General features: G+C 36.4%; 1 protein-coding gene across 1 annotated transcript; it reads left to right on the top strand.

Annotated features, from left to right (window-relative positions):
• Positions 1-17,711: 17,711 nt before the first annotated feature.
• LOC107822419 (uncharacterized) lies at positions 17,712-22,867 on the top strand. The gene is made up of 6 exons (XM_075222573.1): positions 17,712-18,076; positions 19,130-19,206; positions 21,579-21,644; positions 21,808-21,882; positions 21,975-22,049; positions 22,172-22,867. The coding sequence occupies exons 1-6, from the start codon at positions 17,755-17,757 to the stop codon at positions 22,598-22,600; spliced, it is 1,044 nt and encodes a 347-aa protein (XP_075078674.1). The 5' UTR covers positions 17,712-17,754; the 3' UTR covers positions 22,601-22,867.
• Positions 22,868-23,352: the final 485 nt, after the last annotated feature.

The following is a 23,352-nucleotide window of genomic DNA, read 5'->3' as shown; positions in this document are numbered from 1 at the left end:
GTGCTAAACTTGTCTTACCGACATCAACACCTATAGACTTTGACCAAAAGTAGGGAGAGGATTTATTCAAATCATCCAAACGTTAGCCAACAATATCTAACACAGAAACATTCACACGCTCTATATTTACATCAACATCAATTCATATTAACATATTATAGTTACATGATAACATGAGGATTGAGTTGGATGTATGTGAAATATGCATTTATTAATTTGATAAAAATATCGAATGTTTATATCATAATAGATTGTCTACATCACAGTCTCCTTGGAGTATGACTATTTACCCGACTTACGTAAATACGAAATACTTTGTGCTCTGGACTGTTCTTTGTTTAAAAAAATAAATATTGAATGTGACTAAATATTTTTCCTCCCCACAAAATATTTACCATTCCTTCATAACTTTCTCTTTCCATTAGGGTATTTCGACGTTTTCAACTAAACCAAATATTGAATTTTACTTTATTCATTTCAAGTACAATCCTAAAGGATTTAAGTCATATATAATTATTGGTAATGTACAAAATTTTATGTTATTCACGTAATTTAACTTATTATGTCAAGCTAATTATCATTTCGAGTTATCAAGTAGGAGTAATATTTATGAAGGAATTACCGGTGATTACCTTAAATGACCTAATTATGTAAATATTAATTTTTACACTATTATTGTATAAAACATAATATAACTCTTAAACGAATAAGAGATAGCAAAGTGTATCTAGCATGAATATTCTATCTCTCGTCGGGTATGTGACTCACCTTGATACATAAAAGCTAGTTTGAAAATACTTCTAACGGTTAAACTAAATAAATAGAAAAATGTTATGAAATATTATATTATACAGTGGATGTCTATAACTCCTAAAGAAGTTATTTCCATTACTCTCCTCCATCAATTTCCCGTTACGTTTTATCATTATGGTTGTAACTCCTACACCTCCTTAACCCTCTCCAGACGGAGCTAGGATTTAAAATTTATGGGTTCTAAATTTACCACGGAATCATAACTCGTATTAGTTACTGGGTTCGTAATTAAATATTTAAACATATTTAATGAAATTTCTAGTACAAATTAAATAAAATGTTTGAGCAAAAGTGATTGGGTTCGACCGAACCCGCACCTCAAAGGCTAGCTCCGCCTCTGACCTCCTCCATGATCTTTCCCCGTAATCTCAATAGTTAATACCATGTTCATGACATCCCTTTGTATTACCTCAATATCATCTTATAAATAGAGGGTTTGGGCATCACATTATACATGTACACTTGGAAAACAATTGATGAAATAAAAAAGTTCTATCTTTCCTCTCTACATCTCTTGTCTATTTTCTTGTTTTATATTATTATTTTTAGCTTAATTTCTTTAAAAAAAATGTCAAATTTGGTTAGGTCAAGTGTAGTCCGAAATGGTTACAAATATTATGAGTTATGTGAAAAAATCAACAGACAATGTAGGCCAAGGAGTATTCAATGGTGTGGGGAATGGACTGCTTCAAATGTTTCTGGCTTTCAAGTTTCAACTTTATTAGTTTTATCAAGAAGATAATATATAATACTAGTAATATTTTCCTTTAATGAGTGTGCAGTAGGAACCACGAGTTCAAAATTGATAGACCCTTCATCAAAATTGATGTTTATTTGTAATTGTTTTCAAGCTATCTTAATCTATATTACATATTAACGTATTTATTTTAAAAATATATATATTATTCGCTCTGTCGCAATTTATGTGAGGTATTTGTCTTAGCACGTAATTTAAGAAAGAATTTTTTTTTGAAATGCATGGCCTAAAACAAGTCATAGATATTTAAAAATAAATTTTAAAAAATTCAAATGAAAAGATTTCTCATAAAAGTTGGCCAAATGGTCCTAGCCGAGTCTATTTTCTTTCTTAATAGATTTTATATTTGTGCACCATGCCAAGTGCTTTTTTGCTTTAAAGGAGCATAGACCAAATCAAAGACCAAAGTAGAAAAGAATATGATATCTTATGAAATTAAAATTATAAAACCATTGCAAATACATCTGTAAGCGTGCTCATTTCATGATTATGTTGAGGGAAGTTCAAATTAACAAAAATAAACATTCCAAGTTTCTAATTTATTTCCTCCCCTTAATGATTCCCTTAAGTACCAAGTTATTCTTTAAGTGCAAAATAAAAGGAGAAGGCATTTTGATAGGACAAGAGGGCATTTTGGGAAAAACATTATGTGCGCCAAATGACTATATCAAACTACATCAATTCACAAAAAAAGAATAGAGTCTTGGAGCACCGATAAAGTTGTTGTCATGTGATATATAAGTTACATGTTCAAGCTGTGGTAATAGCCATTAATGTTTGTTGTCTATATTAAACCCCTTGAGTACGACCATTTTCCAGATACTACACGAATGCAAAATACTTTGTGTACCGGGATGCCCTTTATATTAATTCACACCAATATTACTTACAAATATATTATTATTATTATTATTATTATTATTGTTATTGTTGTTGTTATTTTGATGAGAACAATGGATGCGAATAAATTGTAACCAGTATTGTGGTTTGTTGTGTATCTTTTTTTTAAAGTGTCGAAGCTAGAAAATTTAATAAGGGTGTTCAAAATTTATACATATATTCTTAACAAAAACAAAAATATTTTATCCTATATATAATATAATTTTCTGGTGAAAGATATTCAGTTGACTATCCTTGACCCACTGGCTTGCCCCTTCTTTAGAGTTTAGAGTGTAAGGAAGGAGCTTCGTTCACCTTCTGAGAGTGACCAGTGTCAACATCAGAAGTTTTGATGTATCAAAGACAAACCACCAGATTTCTACTATTCAAATTCATATTCCTACCCAAAAGTACTCCACAAAATTGACAATAATACACATAAGAAAACAAAATTGATGTTTGTTGCGGTTTTGTGGTCAATTTAATAGCTGTCTCATTTATCATGAATTCATATGTACATATTTTGGCAGATATCAAAGGCAATAAAACGGATTTGACTAGAAACGAGGTTAATTTAGAGAAGAGGAGCTACAAAACTCCGTTAACTTCGACAAAAATTCTAGATACATATGAATATATATATATATATATATATATATATATATATATATATATATATATATATATAATAAATTTGAAACTGTTTACCCTAAAAAAATGGATAACAATTAAATTTGTAAGTGGTTTTAAGGATATGCAGATTAATTCAATACAAACAATAAATTGCATTAGATTAAACATATAAAGGACAGAATAAATTGTCAAACCGCGTAAAGGGGGTGGTTCCTGACTCAATAACAACCTTCATGAAGTGTGTGCCCTCGATTTCGGATTCACAGTAAGTGAGAATTTTGAATAACAGAGAAAATAATAGTATATTGCCTTATATGTGTGTTACAGTTAGGGGTGGGCATATATCGGATAAAACCGATAACCCGAACCGTTAATTCTTTATTGGGTTATCGGTATTGGGTTATTGGGTTAACGGTTCGGTAACGGGTTAAATTTTTTTTATTGGGTTATCGGTTCGGGCTCGGTTTGCATTTTTGTTATTGGGTAAAAACCGATAACCCAATAAGAATGATGTAATTTACTAATTTACCCTTAAGTATATACTAGGGTTATTTATTTTCCTAATTCCCTCTCCACTTGTCACACCTCCTCTTTCCGCCCCCGAGAGGGTGCGAAGGAGTTTTCTCCAATTAAAGGACAGTCGAAACAGGATTTGTTTGTTTATTTCAGAGTCGCCACCTGGGAATTTTAAGGCGTACCAAGTCACCGGTTTTAATCCCTGAATCGAGGAGAACATGACTCTGTTTGTTATTCTGCGAACCAGAAATCCGAGTAAGGAATTCTGTTAATTCGGGAGAAGGTGTTAGGCATTCCCGAATTCCGTGGTTCTAGCACGGTCGCTTAACCGTTATTATACTTGGCTTAATTATCTCGATTTGCTAAATACATGATTTTGTTACCGCTACAATTAAAGATTTTCTTGAAATGAATCACGCGTACGTATATTCGTGTTATATATTTTTTATAAACGTGAAGAATCGTGTCACGCATACGTGTACACAATAAGGTTGACAATATTATTTTTTGTTTATTTTTATTATAAAAAATAGACTTATGTTCGAAATTGTGCTTAAAATAAAATTAAGAACGTTCGTCGCTCTTGTATGATTAAATAGTGAACTGCACATCTCGGGTTATATGAAATTGATTTGATATTCTCCGAAGAACCCCCTTTTTATTAAATGTTCGCTCGAAGTTGCGCGAACGCATAATCCGAATTGCCTTTAGAAATATAATCAGGTCACGCGAACGTATCCCTAATCACACAAAATATTCTTGATGGTAGTATAAATTTTCCACAAATTGTTTATTACATCCATACATTTTTTATGTGAAAGTCATGAGAAATCACTATTTGAGATGCCTCTAAATTCCTTGAAAAGAATTCACAATTTATTAAGTGTTGACTGCAAATTATATTTTTCGCGTGTGAATTATATTCCTCAAAACCATTCGAATTTAAAGAGTAAAAAAAATAAACAACGTGTGATTAATACTACCATTTTTATAGTAAATACAATATTTGCCTACCCAAAAAAGCGAATTGCGTATAAAACTTAGGAAAAGAATTGATTTAAGAAAGGAAGTGATATTTTCGAAAATTTTTCATTATTCTATTTGTAGCGAATGCTATTTTTTACATTCTTAAAATTGTTACAATTTATAAACCTAATCTCCTTCTACATCACTTGTTCTTAATCCAATAGGCATGATTATTTTGGTTAATTCTGCTTATGATTGAGTTTGGGATATACATAATCAAACCAATTTTTGTCCTCTACCTATGCGAACTATTGGCAAACACTAACTTTACACATTGTAAAAATCGTTGACGTTATCTTTTACATTATTTTTAAAGAAATGAGTTGATCGCATTCAAATAACTAGGCCATTTGTATTAAGAAAGAGAACTAATCTACCAATTGATTTAATAAGACGACATCACATATAACGTAAACATACATCATGACCTGTTCGCAATATTTCAACATTGTAATAGTAATGGATTATATCAATTCACCTTTCAACTATAGGTTATACACATAACCGTTATTACGCCATATACGAACAAAGTACAACTGACATCATCTAGCCTTAAACAAAATTGGATATTTGACAAAATAAGCTAGTAATGTAATTTCTGGGTATTTCCGTACTATTCTATACTTAGCTAACAATATCACACGCTTTAATTAATGGCAAACTTTCTGCCATGTTCCCTATCTTGACAATTCGAACATAACTTATACTTAATGAAATTCTGAAATAGATAACATTATTACAACGCTTATACGTACTTCAAAAGGGAATGATTAACTAATAGTCATCATGTTAAGCATACTACCATGTTAACTAATTGAAACAAAACTGAAATTTAAACTAATAGATTTAAACGAGTAAAAGACATAATTATAATTCCAAACTTCATTTAGTTGGCAATGTTGAAGCTTTCCACAACATGAGTCTAAAATATATACCTGGAAATGAGGGTAAAATAGGCAAATTTCAGCAGTAGCAGCAGCAACTAAACCAGCAGAATATACCAATGTTTCAACAGATTTCAACAACAAATAACAAGACCCATGAAGCCCAGACGCACAGTGGCAGGAATTTTAGGAAATTTCAGATTTAACCCAAGCAATATCAACAAACAAAACCTGAACAGATTCAAGAAACAATGTTTCAGATTTTCTTTCTTTCTCTTCTATTTTTCTGTTCCAGATTCTTTCTTCTCTTTTATTTTTCTTAGTTCTGTTTTTTTCTTCTCTTCTCAATCTCTCTTTCAGATTTCTCTCTATATGGTTCTCCTCTCCTTGTGTGTCTATCTAAAATCAGTCCCAACTCCCCCTCTTTATACAAGTTTTCCTCCCCTAATGCTGCCTGGACCCCTTCTTTCTTTTAAAATCAGAAAATCCCATTCAAAATCTGCTTTTCTACTTTAAATCTCATTAAGTAAAACCTTTTCCTGATTTTCAACACTCTCATTACCCTTTGTTTCCCAATATCCCATTAAATTATAGCCATCAACATTCCACTATAACACACTAATACTAACATATTATTCTACTGTTTCTATCCCAGAAATACCCCTGAAATCCTACTGTTATTACTGCCCTTAATACAAAAATCAGAATCTGATACAAAACAGATTTTATAATTTGTTCAAACTTAATTATCAACCTGCTTTCTGATTTAAACAGCTATAACCAATTCTCTTAAGCTCTGGACTGAATCCTAACTGAGAATACAACCTTCTAACACAATTGTATCTAATCAACACTTGTAAAATTGAATTTAAACCCAACATCACAATAACATCACACTGAACAATAGAACAACTTAAACTGAATTTGAAAATCGAACTAAGATCAAACAAATGCAGGGGCATTGTCAGTATATTGACAATGCCCTGAAAACTAACTGCCCAGAAATCAACACACACACAACATCCATTTGACGGACTCATTGATTTACAAACAAGCATGATTTAACTGACAAATACTAATCGACTGACTATCTACAATAATTGTCAACAAACAATTTATAAAGAGAAACAGATTGTTTCAATCAGCATTATCAGAAACGGGAATTCATAATATAACTAATCGACGAACTTAATCGAGTCGATTACACACATTGTAAACAAACATAACAAACAGAGACAAATGCCATTATTTGATCACATGAACGGGTATGAGACAGAATCAAAAATAAAAGATGGGAAAATTACACAGACTAATGAAACAAGCAACAATATACACATAGAATACAAAAAAAAAGTAGGAAAAATACCTCTGAATCTTCAAATTCATACGGACAAATCTCAGCTTTGGATTCGGACCTTTTGAGGCTGAACAGACTTTATTCGAAGTATTCTCAATTGAGAATATCTCGATTAAAGTCTCTTAGACCTCAATCCCTTAATTAATCAGACAAATTCCTCAATTTGGCATTTTTAGGGTTTCACTTTTTCTCAAATTTAGGGTTCGACCAAATCTGGGTAGATTCGAAGGGAACCAAAGATGACTTGGGGGTGAGGGAGGCCTAGGGGTCATTGGGTGTGAATTTGAGACAGATCTGGGTGAGTTCATGTTTGGCTCGAATCTTCAAATGAAGATTCGAGAAGCTCTGAGGTGATTCGAGCCAAACGAACAACAGATCCATAACGAGGCAGGTTAGGGGGTGCTATGGTGTTAATTAGGGGCTGATTGGTTTGGATCTGAGTTTGGCTCGAATCTTCAAATGAAGATTCGAGAAACTCCAGGAAGATTCAAACTCAATGGTTATCATATTCGGATGGAGGATGGTCAGGGGGTTCAGGGGTGTTAAGGTGGTGACCGGCGGCGTCGTTGCCGCCGGGTTTCAGGCGAGGGGGAGTTAGGGCGGCTAGGGTTTTGGGTGTATCATCTGAAGACGATGATGAACAGGAGAGTGGGGGTGCTTAGTTAGGGGGCCGGGGTATGGATTTGGGGTTTATATAGGGGAGGGGTGAATTGATCTAGGCCGTTAGATCAGGCAGAATAGATGGCCAGGATCTAATCACTTACAAGAACGGCGTCGCTTTGGTTTAGTTGGGGAATGGGTCGGCCCGGGCAATGGATCGTGACGGGTAAGGGTGTGGAATATCAGCCGTTGGATTGATTTAATCCAACGGCCCTTGATGAAATATGACCAAACGTCGTCGTTTGGTTTACTCCTGAGTTGGACCGGACCTGGGGTGTTTGGATTGGGCTGTGGGGGGTAAATTTTGTTTGGGCCTGGATTTCAGTCCAGGTCCGATTTTTCACCTTTAAAACTTATTTTCTATTTTTTCAAAAATTAAATAAAAATTAAAAATCAATAAAAGAAAATTACACACATATTATTTAATGCCTAAAATAATAAAATCAACACAATGACAAGAAACACCTATGCACATTTCGTGATTTCCCATTTATGCCGAATATTATAATCAACTCCTAAATGTATGTATTTTTGTTTGTATTTTTTCATTTTTATAAAACCCATGATTAATGCGATATTAACTCCTAAATGCATATGCATCTGCATTACCATTTTTTTTGTATTTTTCCTTAATTAGAAAAAATGAACATGCACAGACGAAATGACCTGAAAATTCAACAATTGCACACAAACAAAACAATTATTTGTGATTTCATTTGGAGTAGTTCTTGTGAGGCAAAAATCACGTGCTCACAACTGCCCCTCTTTGTGTGGAAACTCGAAGAGTTTTCGTGCAAAGATAAAGTGAGCGGATACGAGCGATTTTTGCCTGTTCGAATACTCCGCGGGAAGCATTTTTTGAAAGATTTGACCGAACCTCTGCTTCAAAGGTTTCCTACATATCCTTGGCTATAAAGGAATCAGATCAGTGTAGTTCGGGAAGTTTTGGTAGCTGGGACTACCGTGGGACTGTGATGCTACTGCTGTTGCGTGCTGCTTTTACTGCTTGCTGACCTCCTTATTACACCCTTCTTTAAAGGAAAAACAAGAAGTTAAACTACACTACGGTATGTGAATTACAAAATCTTATCTAGATCATGCCCTTGCGTTTCTTGTTGTCTTGATGCCTTGGTGACTCTCGGGCATCTGACTTGTTCCGCATTTCCTTTCATTGTGTCTCGTATTTTCTTTCACTGTTTGGGACTCTTGTTGTGTCCTGCTGGGGATTTGGTTGGACTCCTCTTCTTTATTGACTCTAAGTGTGCTCCTTTCTTATATGGGCGGGATTTTGACTTCAACCCGTAATGTCAAAATAAATTGTCATTCTGTTCTTCAGGGGGGCGCCTGATTGCTTGATACTTCAATTGTATTCCCTTATTCTCCAGGTGGGCGCCTGATTGCTGACATTCCAACTGCTCTTCCTTGTTCTCCAGGTGGACGCCTGATTTCTTCTATTTCCCTTGCTTCTTCCTTGTTCTCCAGGTGGACGCCTGATTGCTATTTCCTTTCCTCATCCTTGTTATCCAGGTGGACGCCTGATTGCCATTTCAATTCTTCATCCTTGTTCTCCAGGTGGACGCCTGATTGCTATTTCCTTTCTTCTTCCTTGTTCTCCAGGTGGACGCCTTGATTGCTATTTCCTTTCCTCATCCTTGTTCTCCAGGTGGACGCCTGATTGCTATTTCCTTTCTTCATCCTTGTTCTCCAGGTGGATGCCTGATTGCTATTTCCTTTCTTCATCCTTGTTCTCCAGGTGGACGCCTGATTGCTATTTCCTTTCCTCATCCTTGTTCTCCAGGTGGACGCCTGATTGCCATTTCAATTCTTCATCCTTGTTCTCCAGGTGGACGCCTGATTGCTATTTCCTTTCCTCATCCTTGTTCTCCAGGTGGACGCCTGATTGCTATTTCCTTTCTTCATCCTTGTTCTCCAGGTGGACGCCTGATTGCTAATTCTTTTCTTCATCCTTGTTCTCCAGGTGGACGCCTGATTGCTATTTCCTTTCCTCATCCTTGTTCTCCAGGTGGACGCCTGATTGCCATTTCAATTCTTCATCCTTGTTCTCCAGGTGGACGCCTGATTGCTATTTCCTTTCTTCTTCCTTGTTCTCCAGGTGGACGCCTGATTGCTAATTCTTTTCTTCATCCTTGTTCTCCAGGTGGACGCCTGATTGCTATTTCCTTTCCTCATCCTTGTTCTCCAGGTGGACGCCTGATTGCTATTTCTTTTCTTCATCCTTGTTCTCCAGGTGGACGCCTGATTGCTAATTCTTTTCTTCATCCTTGTTCTCCAGGTGGACGCCTGATTGCTATTTCCTTTCCTCATCCTTGTTCTCTAGGTGGACGCCTGATTGCCATTTCAATTCTTCATCCTTGTTCTCCAGGTGGACGCCTGATTGCTATTTCCTTTCTTCATCCTTGTTCTCCAGGTGGACGCCTGATTGCTAATTCTTTTCTTCATCCTTGTTCTCCAGGTGGACGCCTGATTGCTAATTCCTTTCCTCATCCTTGTTCTCCAGGTGGACGCCTGATTGCTATTTCCTTTCTTCATCCTTGTTTTCCAGGTGGACACGTGATTGCCATTGTTCTTCCTTGTTCTCCAGGTGGACGCCTGATTGCCAATACTTCTTTTGTTCTTCCTTATTCTCCAGGTGGACGCCTGATTTCTATTTCCTTTCCTCATCCTTGTTCTCCAGGTGGACGCCTGATTGCTATTTCCTTTCTTCATCCTTGTTCTCCAAGTGGACGTCTGATTGCTATTTCCTTTCTTCATCCTTGTTCTCCAGGTGGATGCCTGATTGCCATTGTTCTTCCTTGTTCTCCAGGTGGACGCCTGATTGCCAATACTTCTTTTGTTCTTCCTTATTCTCCAGGTGGACGCCTGATTGATATTTCCTTTCTTCATCCTTGTTCTCCAGGTGGACGCCTGATTGCTATTTCCTTTCTTCATCTTTGTTCTCCAGGTGGACGCCTGATTGCTATTTCCTTTCCTCATCCTTGTTCTCCAGGTGGACGCCTGATTGCTAATACTTCTTTTGTTCTTCCTTATTCTCCAGGTGGACGCCTGATTGCTATTTCTTCTTTTGTTCTTCCTTATTCTCCAGGTGGACGCCTGACTGCTATTTCCTTTCCTCATCCTTGTTCTCCAGGTGGACGCCTGATTGCTAATTCTTCCATTCTTCATCCTTGTTCTCCAGGTGGACGCCTGATTGCTAACATTTCCATTGTTCTTCCTTGTTCTCCAGGTGGACGCCTGATTGCCAATACTTCTTTTGTTCTTCCTTATTCTCCAGGTGGACGCCTGATTGCTATTTCCTTTCCTCATCCTTGTTCTCCAGGTGGACGCCTGATTGCTATTTCCTTTCTTCATCCTTGTTCTCCAGGTGGACGCCTGATTGCTAACATTTCCATTGCTCTTCCTTATTCTCCAGGTGGACGCCTGATTTCTTCTATTTCCTTCACCGGGTGTTTTCCTGACACAAATGTTGTTTTTTGCCCCTGTTTCAAATCAAAGAAAATTTCGTCAATTTAAAGCAGGGTGGTCAGTTGTGGCATTCTTGCTGAGGGTGGGGTTTCTCTTTGTCTTGTTTTACTGCCTTGGAGCGGTTGAAAAGACAGTTTTGTCTTTGTAATTGATCCTTAACCATAGGATCCTCAACTGTTGTTTTCACTTCAAACCCTTTCAACTGTAATCATATGTCTCTCCTGACATTGCTGAATCACTTTTTGGATTCAACTTTTCTTACACCCATATCTTATTTTTATCCTATTACTTCCTTCCCATCACGGCCGTATTTTTCCTTATGTAATCTTGAATCTTGGTAGTATACCTTGACATTCCTTCTTATTTGGTTTGGAACAAAACTTACCTCAAAAGCTTTAGAAGAGTAAGATTATTAGTGACGAAAACATGACGATTTTCGATAATCTAGAATGAAAAGAAAAATCCAAATTTGGATGACTGTTGGAGAAGGAATAAAGAACTTATCTGATTGGAGTCACTGGCACCAATGATCAGGGTATGCATTTTGGATTAATCAACCCAGTCTTTTTAACCAATCTCTTTTTTCAATTGTTTCATTTTGTTTTCCCAAAATTTCCATAACCCAATTTTACTTTTGCCAATTTACAAACCTTGTTCGACTTGCAGTATCTAAAAGAGTTTTCACCGACAAACCTTCCTCATTTGTTCATTTCTTAATTCCTTTTCGCCTTATGGTGCTTGCGAAGGTTTTCACCAATAAGACTCTCTCATTTTTCTTTCTCTCAGCTTCCGTCGTCTCATGGTGCCCGTGAGGGTTTTCACCTATGAGACTCTCTCATTTTCATTACTTCTTCTTGTTTGGACCAGAGTGTTATGAATCATCTTCATTTATTTGACTCGACGTTCTTTCTAAGATTGGTCGAAAGGTCTTTTAGTATGTGGTTGGAATGGAAAGGTATCAAAAGTTAAACAATTTTGATAGGGGTTTTAAAAATTACAACCCTTGGAATCATTTTTCTTATTTGCCAATACAATTCCTGCCCCATTTTCTTGATTGGGGTCTCTTGATGTTTCCTTTTGTGCACATTATGCATATTATGCATATTATGCACCCTATGACCGAGCCGTGAGGCGCCTACGTATCCTCTTTGAGGAATCAGGTCAAACGTAGTTCACTCTAATAATAGTGATTTTCTATTTTTCTTTTTCTTTTTTTTTATTTGACTTTCATTGATTCCAAGAGAGGGTAAGAAAGAAACGAATGTGGCTCAAAGGGGAAACAAAGGGTACAGTGTTTGGATAGCAGAATAAATTGCCTTTGTCATTCTAATCTTCGAAATAATGCCGAATACAAACATTTAATAACTATACCAAAGAAAAATCATGCATAATATCTCTTTACCGCATCAGAATTGATAGCCATGTCTATGCATTTTCCTTCAATATCTATTAAACATAATGCACCATTGGACAATACTCTGGTCACAATGAATGGTCCTTGCCAATTCGGGGCAAATTTGCCTTTTGCTTCGACCTGATGTGGAAGAATACGTTTCAGCACATGTTGACCCACTTCAAACTTTCGGGGACGCACCCTTTTGTTGTATGCTCTTGCTATTCTTCTTTGATATAATTGGCCATGACATACTGCTGCCAATCGTTTTTCATTAATCAAGTTTAACTGTTCCAGATGGGTTTTGACCCATTCATCATCATCAATCTTAACTTCGGCGATGATCCGAAGGGAAGGAATTTCAACCTCTGCAGGAATTACTGCCTCAGTGCCATATACCAACAAATAAGGAGTTGCTCCTACTGAAGTGCGAACAGTAGCGCGATATCCTAATAACGCAAATGGTAATTTTTCGTGCCATTGCCTTGAACCTTCTACCATTTTCCGAAGTATCTTCTTTATGTTTTTGTTGGCTGCCTCGACTGCTCCATTCGCCGCCTTGGGCCGATATGGGGTAGAGTTGCGATGTATAATCTTAAACTGTTGACATACCTCCCTCATTAAGTTACTGTTAAGATTAGCACCGTTATCTGTGATGATCACCTTTGGGATTCCGAATCGACATATGATATTTGAGTGAACAAAATCGACCACAGCTTTCTTAGTCACTGATTTGAATGTTTTGGCCTCAACCCATTTGGTAAAATAATCAATGGCTACCAGAATGAACCTGTGCCCATTGGATGTTGCCGGCTCAATTGGTCCAATCATATCCATGCCCCAGGCGATGAAGGGCCATGGTGCCGACATTGTATGCAACTCAGATGGTGGAGAATGAATCAAATCCCCGTGTATCTGGCATTGATGACACTTGCGCACAAAACTGATACAATCTCGCTCCATGGTAAGCCAATAGTAACCGGCTCGGAGAATTTTCTTTGCCAACACATATCCACTCATGTGGGGTCCGCAAACTCCCGCATGTACTTCAGACATGACAGCCGTAGCTTGTCTGGCATCTATGCATCTTAACAATCCAAGGTCTGGTGTTCTTTTATACAAAACTCCTCCGCTTAAGAAGAATCCATTCGCCAATCGCCTAATGGTTCTCTTTTGATCCCTTGTGGCTTGTGCTGGATATATCCCCATTCTGATATACTTCTTGATGTCGTGGAACCATGGTTCACCGTCAAATTCCTCCTCAACCATATTGCATTAAGCGTGCTGATCGTGGACTTGAATATGCAGTGGATCCACATAAGCTTTGTCCGGATGGTGCAACATTGATGCCAGGGTAGCCAATGCATCGACAACCTCATTATGGATCCTTGGAATATGCCGGAACTCCACTGATTGAAACCGCTGACAAAGATCATGTAGACATTGTCGGTATGGTATGAGCTTCAAGTCTCGGGTTTCCCATTCTCCTTGAATTTGATGTACCAGAAGATCCGAATCTCCCATGACTAAGATTTCCCGGATACCCATGTCTGCGGCTAGCCTTAACCCCAAAATACAAGCTTCATATTCAGCCATATTATTGGTGCAATAAAATCGAAGTTGAGCCGTAACAGGATAGTGATGCCCTGTTTCAGAAATAATTACAGCTCCTATCCCGACTCCTTTCATGTTAGCGGCCCCATCAAAGAAAAGTTTCCAGCCAGGTTTTTCAATTTGCTCCATCTCATCGATATGCATTATTTCTTCATCGGGAAAATAGGTTTTCAATGGCTCGTACTCCTCGTCGACCGGGTTCTCGCTTTTGTTCATCAGTGCTTCGTTACTGTGAATCAGGAATCGAGGGCAAACACTTCATGAAGGCTGTTATTGAGTCCGGAACAACCCCCCTTAAGCGGTCTGACAATTTATTCAATCCCTTATCTGTTTAATCTAACACAATTTATAGTTTGTATTGAAATTAATCCGCATATCCTTAAAACCACTTACAAATTTAACTGTTATTCGTTTTCTAGGCTAAACAATATTTTCTAGCTACTTTTTCTTGTGTAACCCTATTTTCCTTTTTCATTCTTTTGTATAATTATATATTGACTAATTAACAAAGATGGTAACTATAGGTTGAAAAATTTGGGTCGACAATTATTCTATTAATTCGTGGTTGTTTCTCAAGTCCGAAAACAAATCTACGTCTGAGTATACTTATTTTCAAAGTTGAGATTCATGCAAGTCTTCATATTTTCTATTTGATCAGCTTTCATGGTTCGTTTTCATTCTTATATCTCCCAAAAAAAAAAAATTGGTTAAGATCCCCATCAATAGTGTAAATCTCAATTAGAGGAGGAGCTGGTATTTTTATAACATGAGTGCACCCAGGGGCGGAGCTAGAGTGTTTCGAACGGCGTTCGGCTGAATTCAGTAGCTTTAGTTCGAACCAGGTATTTGTCATACAAAATTCATTGAATATATATATAAATTATTAATTTAGAACCCAGTAGTTTAAAACGATTAGAATCCCGAACCCATAAACTCGTAATCCTGACTCCGCCTCTAAGTGCACCATTAAAGAAAGGAGAAAAAAGAAAGTATTAAGTGGGAATTGATTCATGCTCCTTTAGGTAAATAACTTAGCATTCAGGGTGTATTTGGTAGGAAGAAAAATATTTTCCATGAAAAATATTTTCCTACAAAATATTTTCCTGAAAAATGAATGGTTTTATCATTTATTTTCCCTTGTTTAATTGGCGAGTGAAAATCTTTTTGCGAAAAATATTTTTCAATTTTTGGTTAGAGAGTATAAAATATTTTTAGGAAAATATAATTTTATGTTACTCTCCTCAACCCATCTTCTCCAAAATCTCCATATTTCCTACATTCTCCCCCTCCCCCACACCCACCCTCTCCCCCAAACTCTATTTTCTTCAAACATTTAGTTATTCTTTTCAAAAACCACACCAACCCAAAATAACTATTATGCTACTTTACTTTTTCGCACAAAAACGTTAAAACTTGAGCTCGATAACTAAAAAAAATACATTATTTTGTTGAAAAAGAAAGTATCTTTTCTACAACATAAAAAGAAACTACTCATTTTGTTGAACGAAAGAAAATATTTTTTCTACATCATAAAAAAAAGGGCTCAGTTTGTTGAAATGAGAAAATATTTTTTCTGCATCATGAAAAGAAAGTATTATTTTTGTTGAAATGAAAGAAAATACTTTTTCTACGTCACAAAAAGAAATTACTCGCTTTGTTGGGAAAAAAATACATTTTCTATTTAAGGCTAATAAAATAGTTATAGCCCATTTGGATTGGCTTAAAAAAAGTGATTTTTCAGCAAAAATAGCTTTTAAGCCAAAAAGTAATAAGTTGGGGTTGCCTAGCATATTTCTTTTGGCTAGTTTTAAGCAATTTTTAACTTATTTTAAGTACTTTTTGACTTTGCCAAACACTAAAAAAAGCTAAAAAGATCTTAAAAGCTTATCCGACCAGCTTAAAAGTCAATCCAAACACTATCTTAGTTTGTTAAAATGAAAGAAACTACTTTTTATACATCATGAAAAGAAAGTACTCGTTTTGTTGAAAAAAAGAAAATACTTTTATTACATCATGAAAAGAATATACTCATTTTGTTAAAATAAAAAAAGTATTCCTAATAATAGCTCTATTTAGAGTGGGTGGTGGGCGAGGTTGGGGTGGGTAGGGTGTGGTCGGTGGTAGGGGTAGGGGTAGAGGTTGGGGTGGCGTGGTTGAGGATGTGTTGGTGGGGTTGGTGAGCATGAGGAATAGGGTGGAGAAGGTTGAAAGAGAGTTTTGGAAAATGTTTCCCTCCTTTTGACGGGAAAAAATTGGAGGAAAATGAGTTGATAAGGAAATATTTTTCAAAACATTTACGCCAACCAAACAAGGGAAAATTAAAAAATACTTTTCGGAAAATGTTTTCCTTCCTACCAAACACACTCTTAGTCAAATGCACCATTTATCTTATTTAGAATACGGATATTAGCAAATAATATTAGATAAATTCTAGATAATATGTACATAAAATATCTAGTTTGATGAAAAAAATTATAGGTTCACGTGTCCTAGGCTATAAATCCGCCCACGATCTCAATAATCAGATGAGTTTATGGCATGAAATCTTCTCGTACATATGTAATGAATATATATATATATATATATTTTGTGTGTGTGTGTGTGAGATTGATGATTGACGCATATGGCTATTCAACATAAAATGTCTGCTATAACTGATATTATATATATATATATATATATATTTTGTGTGTGTGTGTGTGAGATTGATGATTGCCGCATATGGCCATTCAACATAAAATGTCTGCTATAACTGATACATCATTCTGTTAACTTTAGAACTCTTATAATTTTTGCCTTATAAAGTCTGGGGACCAAGTCCTATGTCCAATTAGCCGGGACATTTGCAGAAATAGCCTTTTCTTGTGACCACTATTTAAACTATGTCTTCTATTAACCCAATGGACTAAACTTGTCTGCAAAAAATAAATAAAAATAATATATATATATATATATATATATATATATATATATATATATATATATTAAATGTAAAATTTAGCTAACTAAGCCAACAGGAACATAATTTAAAAAGTGACCTCTAGAAAGACATTTTGGTGAAGATACTCGAAAACAATATCAAAATTGAAATGGTGCCAAAAAATTTTATAATGCTTTAAAATGAAAAAAGTGTCAGATAATTAAACCAAATAGAGCAAAAAATCGAGAAAGGGAAAGGTTTTCAACTTAAGTAGGCATTTGAATAATATCTAAGTTGAAATTGAAAAATATATATTTGAAAGTTGGAATATAGTTTGTAGAAATTGAAGTTATTTTTTAACATGGACTAATTTCTTTTTGTAAATTTTTTGAAAATGATGAGTGAAGAAAATAGTATTTCATAGCTAACTCATTATTTGTAAATATTGAAGTTCAAACCTATTTGATATAGGCTTAAAGGAAGAAAAGAAGAATTTACCTAAATAGCTGATCACACAATTGTATTAATCAAAAATAGGTAACAAATATATAATTTAGTTTAAATAATACACACAAAAAATTAGTATTTCATAGATCAATTGTACTAATCAAAAATAGTATATATATATAGAGTATATCAAATAGAAAAAGTAAACAGTGAATCTAATCGGCTATTTATGTAAAGATACCATGGGCCTGGTTGTCTAACTGAAACGTACTGAAACATGGACCCGATCCATCTGAACCAACCGCGCTCTTTACAACATCAATTTTACTTGCATCTGTAGCTCTTCGAGTCGGATTTTGTGACGAAGAAGAAATGGACAGAGAATGGGGTTCCAAGCCGGGAAGCGGCGGCGCCGCCTCCGCCCAGAACGAAGCCATCGACCGCCGTGAACGGCTGCGACGGCTGGCCTTAGAAACCATTGACCTTGCAAAAGATCCTTACTTTATGCGAAACCATCTGGGAAGCTATGAATGTAAGCTTTGCTTAACGTTGCACAACAACGAAGGGAATTACTTGGCGCACACACAAGGGAAACGGCATCAGACTAATTTAGCTAAAAGAGCTGCTCGTGAAGCTAAGGATGCTCCCGCTCAACCTCAGCCTCATAAGCGCAAAGTCGCTCTCAAAAGAAACGGTAATGATTCAATTAAAATCGGCTCTTTTCGTGTTTTACAGCAATTTTACAGTAATTTTTATCAGTAGATGAGTTTTGTTATTTGAATTTGGGACTTAATTCTGGTGATATGTAAGAGATGTTAGTGTTATTGTTATTATTTGTTGAGTTTGGAATATGATTTAGGGTTTAACATTATACTTCTTTATTTACCCTTAGCCACGATTATGTACTGCTCCCAGGAATAGAAGCTCGAACCAATAAGCTTCAATTCCTGGTTCTACCTGTGACCACACCTAAGGGTGTGGCATTGCATTTAATGAAGCGGGATCGAACAAATGGGAGACTAGAGTTGATTCCAGTAAAGGCAAAAAGTTTATTCCCATTTACCTAAGCCTTGATGGGCGTAGTTAACAGTTACTTCTACTGGTGGTACAACTATGGAGTTTGAGTGTAATTTCGCCTGACACCATCATTGTAAAAAGCTAGTCACAATTATGTGCCATTAGATTTTGGTTAGAGAAAGTTCTTTTAGAAAATTTAATTCCTACAATTAATTTATCCTCTAGCACCCAAGGGTGGATGAAGTTGAAAATAGATTGCCATGGGAGTCCAGGTTCAAATGCAAAAAAACTAGGTGATATCTTCTCATCCGCCCGAGATTTGGTAGACAGAGAGTTGTACACAGTAGAATAGGCAAAGTGCAAGCAAGCTAATCCAGTTTTCCTAAAAAAAATAAGAAAGTAATCCACCAACTAGCAAAAGATACTTGACCTAGGTTCTTTAAATATTGTAACTAGTCACTAGTGTGTGGATATAATCAAGAAGTGTGATTTCTTGTAAGACATAGATCTTATAGAAGGGGGACAGTCATTCTGTTGGGTTGGCTTTATGAATCATCTATAACTATTTGGCCTTTTACCTGGGTGCAAATGAATTAATGTCATGATGATTTATCATAGTTTGACTATCTTTCACGTTGAGAAATTGTTTTATTTTGTTGGTGGCTGATTATCCATTTTCCTTAATTCTTGAGTGTCATATGCTAATTTTTTTATGGGGTTGGATCTGCAGTTAAAATTGGTAGGCCTGGCTACCGGGTGACCAAGCAATTTGATCCAGAGACGAAACAACGATCTCTTCTATTCCAGGTTAGATTTTCCATTTGTCTCTTTAACTTTCAACAATGTGTCTGCTGCCAATTTAAGGCTACTGAGCATTGTTTTCTGTCAATGGTTGTTCATTCAGCAGTTCCTAATCGTTCGAATAGCATAACATTATTTTTTACATGTGGCGGAAGTCAAATCTTTTTCATTGTGGAAATCAAGAACTTCAGAACTATCATTTGAAAGATCAAAATGAGACAAGGGAGAGATAGCCTATCGGAAGTAGCTCTCCTCCTTCAACTATGAGTTTGGGGGTTCGAGTTGTTGAGGGAGCAAAGTGGGAAAGCCACCATTTGGCTCGTGGAAAGTGGGATTTTGGGGAGAGGGAGGTAGGGTTTAGTACATCCAAAAAAAGTTGAAATATGACATTAGTTTTGCAATTGTTTTAGATTATTGTATACTAAAGATTTACTAATTCAGTTTATTAGGCTGTTGTATGATATGTTTAAAAAGGACGAGTTACGAAAATCTACATTGATTTGTTCAGCCCGATTAAGAGGTTTTGGTAAATTATGTATTCTAGTGAGCTCCTCAAAATGTTCTTTGCTTTTGAAGCATATGGTTGTTCGACTAAAGTAATTTAGGCCCCCTATTTTGCTGTCACGTTCTACGAAATGGACATACCTGTTAGGATCGATAAGCCTTTTCTTGTTTTCGTTTTATCGATGTAAATTTGATCTGCTTGTCATGCTCGTATTTTGGAACACACCTTTTTATGGTTAGATGGATATCAGATGGTTCCTACCGTAGCTGTAGCAATTTGACCTAATTAATACTGCCTTTTTCTCAATTTTCGTGTTTTATTTTTCTTTTAGTCAGTTTCAAAAAGAATGTCACCTTTCTATAATTTTAAATTCTTAATTCCAGCATTCCTACTTTTCTCTTAACCATTCCCTTTTAGAAATGACATGGCATATAAAAACCACAATATGTAAAGTTTTGGGATGTTATACACACCTTTAATTTAAGACCACAAGATTGAAGTCTTACAATCTTAAACTTCGTGCTCATTCTAACTAAAACACATATATTGAAATGGAGAGAGTATATTGGGATAGCTTTACATTGTCAGGATATGGATTTGACTAGTCGTGTACTAGTCTCAGTCAGAACAAACTTGGCTCCTGAGTTTAGATGATTTCCAACTTGTAAGCTACCATATTGATTGCTGGGGTATGAGAAACGAGAGAAATTAATCAAATGGAAGATGTTTGTCTTTTCAAAAGAATCTGTGTTAAAGACCAATCTGCAGGCCGCAGTTGTGGGGGTATTTGAGAAAGGAGGTGTCTACCTGATATCTACAAAATGCGTCTGGGTTACACAGCTGGGCTGCATATTTTTGGCATGTTGCTTTGCCCAAAAAATAGAAAGTAGAAAATAAAAGCAACTCTCATGTCTTTCAAAACTTTGGAGGCTAGTGTACCAAGTAACAACATTGAGACCAAGCCCTGTACTCTGGGTGCAATGCATGGCTTCTCGATTTGTTGTATGAAGGTGAACCAGTAAAATAAGGCAGCAGGACTTATCCAGATTTTGAGCTAAAAATGTCATAATGCTAGAATATGGTTAAATAGTTGGACTAGCCGTTGACAGTCACGGAGTTTAAGAATGAAAAGAAGCTTTTGAATAACATACCAAAAATATCCTTTGAATCTTGTGGTCTTAAACATGATATGTCATTCATATGAGGGAGTGTCACTAAAGGTAAAATGAGAACGTTGAATTTTAAATTACTAAATATAGAAAGAGGCATTTTTTAAATAAATGTGGTGTCCAGGCCAGCTTGCGCGCACCTCGACTAATTCCATGGGATATCTGCCACATCCTACTAGCAACAAGTACCAGTTAACTCTGTCCACCAAGGCTTGGACAGATGAGAAGAAATCACCTAGTGTTTTTGCCTCCGCTGGGATTTGAATTGAAACCTCATGGTTATTATCCACTTCATTGACCATTAGGCCACACCCTTAGGTGAAGAAAGAGGCTATCTTTTTTAAATAAACTAAAAAGGAAAATAAGACACAAAATGAATAGGAGGGAGTAGTAATACTTAAGACTAATTGTGGGTTGTTTAATTATTTTCTTTTGGTTATTATAGTGCACCAATCTCTTGTCACATACTCAAAGTATATATTGTAATAGAGAATTGCAGATTGCAAGAAATGCACGTTTACAGTATTACATGTGCATTTCGTCAAGTACCAAAGGAGTCTTTGCTGGCCAAATTTACCTTCCATTTTCTGTGGTTTTCCCCTTTTTCTTACTTTATAGAAGTTTGTACTTGCTAATAGTTTCATGACTTTTAAACTAAATTTTATCAAAAAGCTAATAGTTTCATGTCTTTGGCTATGGTGCAGATTGAATATCCTGAGATTGAAGACAATACAAAGCCAAGGCACCGATTCATGTCCTCCTTTGAGCAGGTTTGTATCTCAAAATATCCTTTTCTTGAGTGGTTCTACTGTTTCTAACAGAGTACTATTCAATTTCCTATTCTCTGGATTTACATGTGGAAGAATAAGTAGTTTTTTATCTTTTGAAGATTAACTGGGTATTAATCTTCTGTATCTCTTTCCTTTTGGACAGAAAATCCAACCATTTGACAAAAGATATCAGTTTCTTCTGTTCGCTGCTGAACCATATGAGATCATTTCATTTAAGGTAACTTTTTCCCATAGCCGAACATAGTCTTTCCCACCTTGTTTCCATTGTTGGTTATTTGATCATGGAACTGATTCCTTTGCATTATTCAGGTTCCAAGCACTGAGATTGACAAATCAACTCCCAAGTTCTTTTCACATTGGGATCCAGACTCGAAAATGTTCACTGTAAGCCTTCTCACTTTCTGAATTACAAACTTGTAAGGCACCTACTCAACAGGTTTTCCAAAATTTACTAATTTCTTCATGGTAAAACCTCTTTAACTCTTTTCTGGGTGAATCTATTTCAGTTGCAATTATACTTCAAGACTAAGCCGCCAGAGACCAACAAACCACCACCTGCTCCTGCAGCAAATGGGACAGCAGCACCTGGTGCCCCATCCAGGCCTCTACCTCCACCACCCCAAGCTCCACCGCCGCCCCCACCACCACCACATGGTCTCCCCCCTGGAGCTCCGAATCCACCCAGAGGGCCACCATCTACCCCTGGGTCTATGCCTCCACCCCCTCCCCCTATGGGCAACGGACCAAGACCTATGCCACCAGGAGGCAACTTACCTGCTCCACCACCTCCTCCAGTTGGTGGCGGCGCAATGGCTAATTTCACTCCAGGTGGACACATGGGGAGACCTCCAATGATGCCTCCACAAGGTTTTCCAGGCCAACAGATGCAAGGACAAGGAATGCGCCCACCACCTCCACCACCCAACATGGGTTGATGAGCTGAGGCCATATTACCTAGCAGTTTAGTTCATTTTTTTTGGTAATTTCGAAGTCTGTAACTCAGTTGTTGTATTAAGGGTCAGATGCTGGTTAGGCCCTAACAAAAATCATGCTATGTTGACCGAAACTGTTCTATCTTTTAGCTGATTCATCTGAAAGTCTTTGGAGGTAGATGTAATAGAATACCGGCTTTATTACAAAGTAGTACCTTAATGCTGTTTGTATGCTGCATCAAAAGAAAGCAATCTGTTACAGAACTTTTTAAATCTTGGCATCAGGTCATTATATATGAAGGGGGAATTGGGTGGATTTAGCAAATGCACAGGTTAGTAATAGTACAGCACATAAAGTAACAATAAGATATTTCATCCCCTTGGAACTAGATTTCAGCTTAGAGCTTATTCGTGTACCCAAGCATGCTATTGGAACTTTGAAATAATTTATTGGAAGAATATATTTGACAGTGGTCGCCGCTATTTCTTCTTGGATTCGTCTTACGAGAATATCTATCCGCCAGCCCAATTCAAAGAATTAAAAAGATCAACTCCTAAGTACGAGTTTTCGATAAATAATAATTGAAAATTATCGATGGAGATGGGGGTGATCCAATCTTGTATCTTATTTTCTTTTTCCTCCTTGATCCGACTTCTAGGCTTCACCCACAAATACAATCATGTACCGTTTCTACCAAGTTTTTGTACTTAATACTTGGAACATATCTTGAACATGGAAATATAAAGCTGCTGTA

Source organism: Nicotiana tabacum, chromosome 10 (genome assembly GCF_000715075.1).
Source record: "Nicotiana tabacum cultivar K326 chromosome 10, ASM71507v2, whole genome shotgun sequence".
Taxonomy (NCBI): Eukaryota; Viridiplantae; Streptophyta; class Magnoliopsida; order Solanales; family Solanaceae; genus Nicotiana; species Nicotiana tabacum.
This window is presented reverse-complemented; position numbering and strand designations above follow the sequence as displayed.

Bases quoted from the DNA above. Each gene is read 5' to 3' on its own strand.
- LOC107822419 (XM_075222573.1), top strand. From the start codon at position 17,755: ATGGACAGAGAATGGGGTTCCAAGCCGGGAAGCGGCGGCGCCGCCTCC. The intron at 19,207-21,578 runs GTTAGATTTTCC...GCTATGGTGCAG, and splicing joins AACGATCTCTTCTATTCCAG to ATTGAATATCCTGAGATTGA. The intron at 21,883-21,974 runs GTAACTTTTTCC...TGCATTATTCAG, and splicing joins ATGAGATCATTTCATTTAAG to GTTCCAAGCACTGAGATTGA.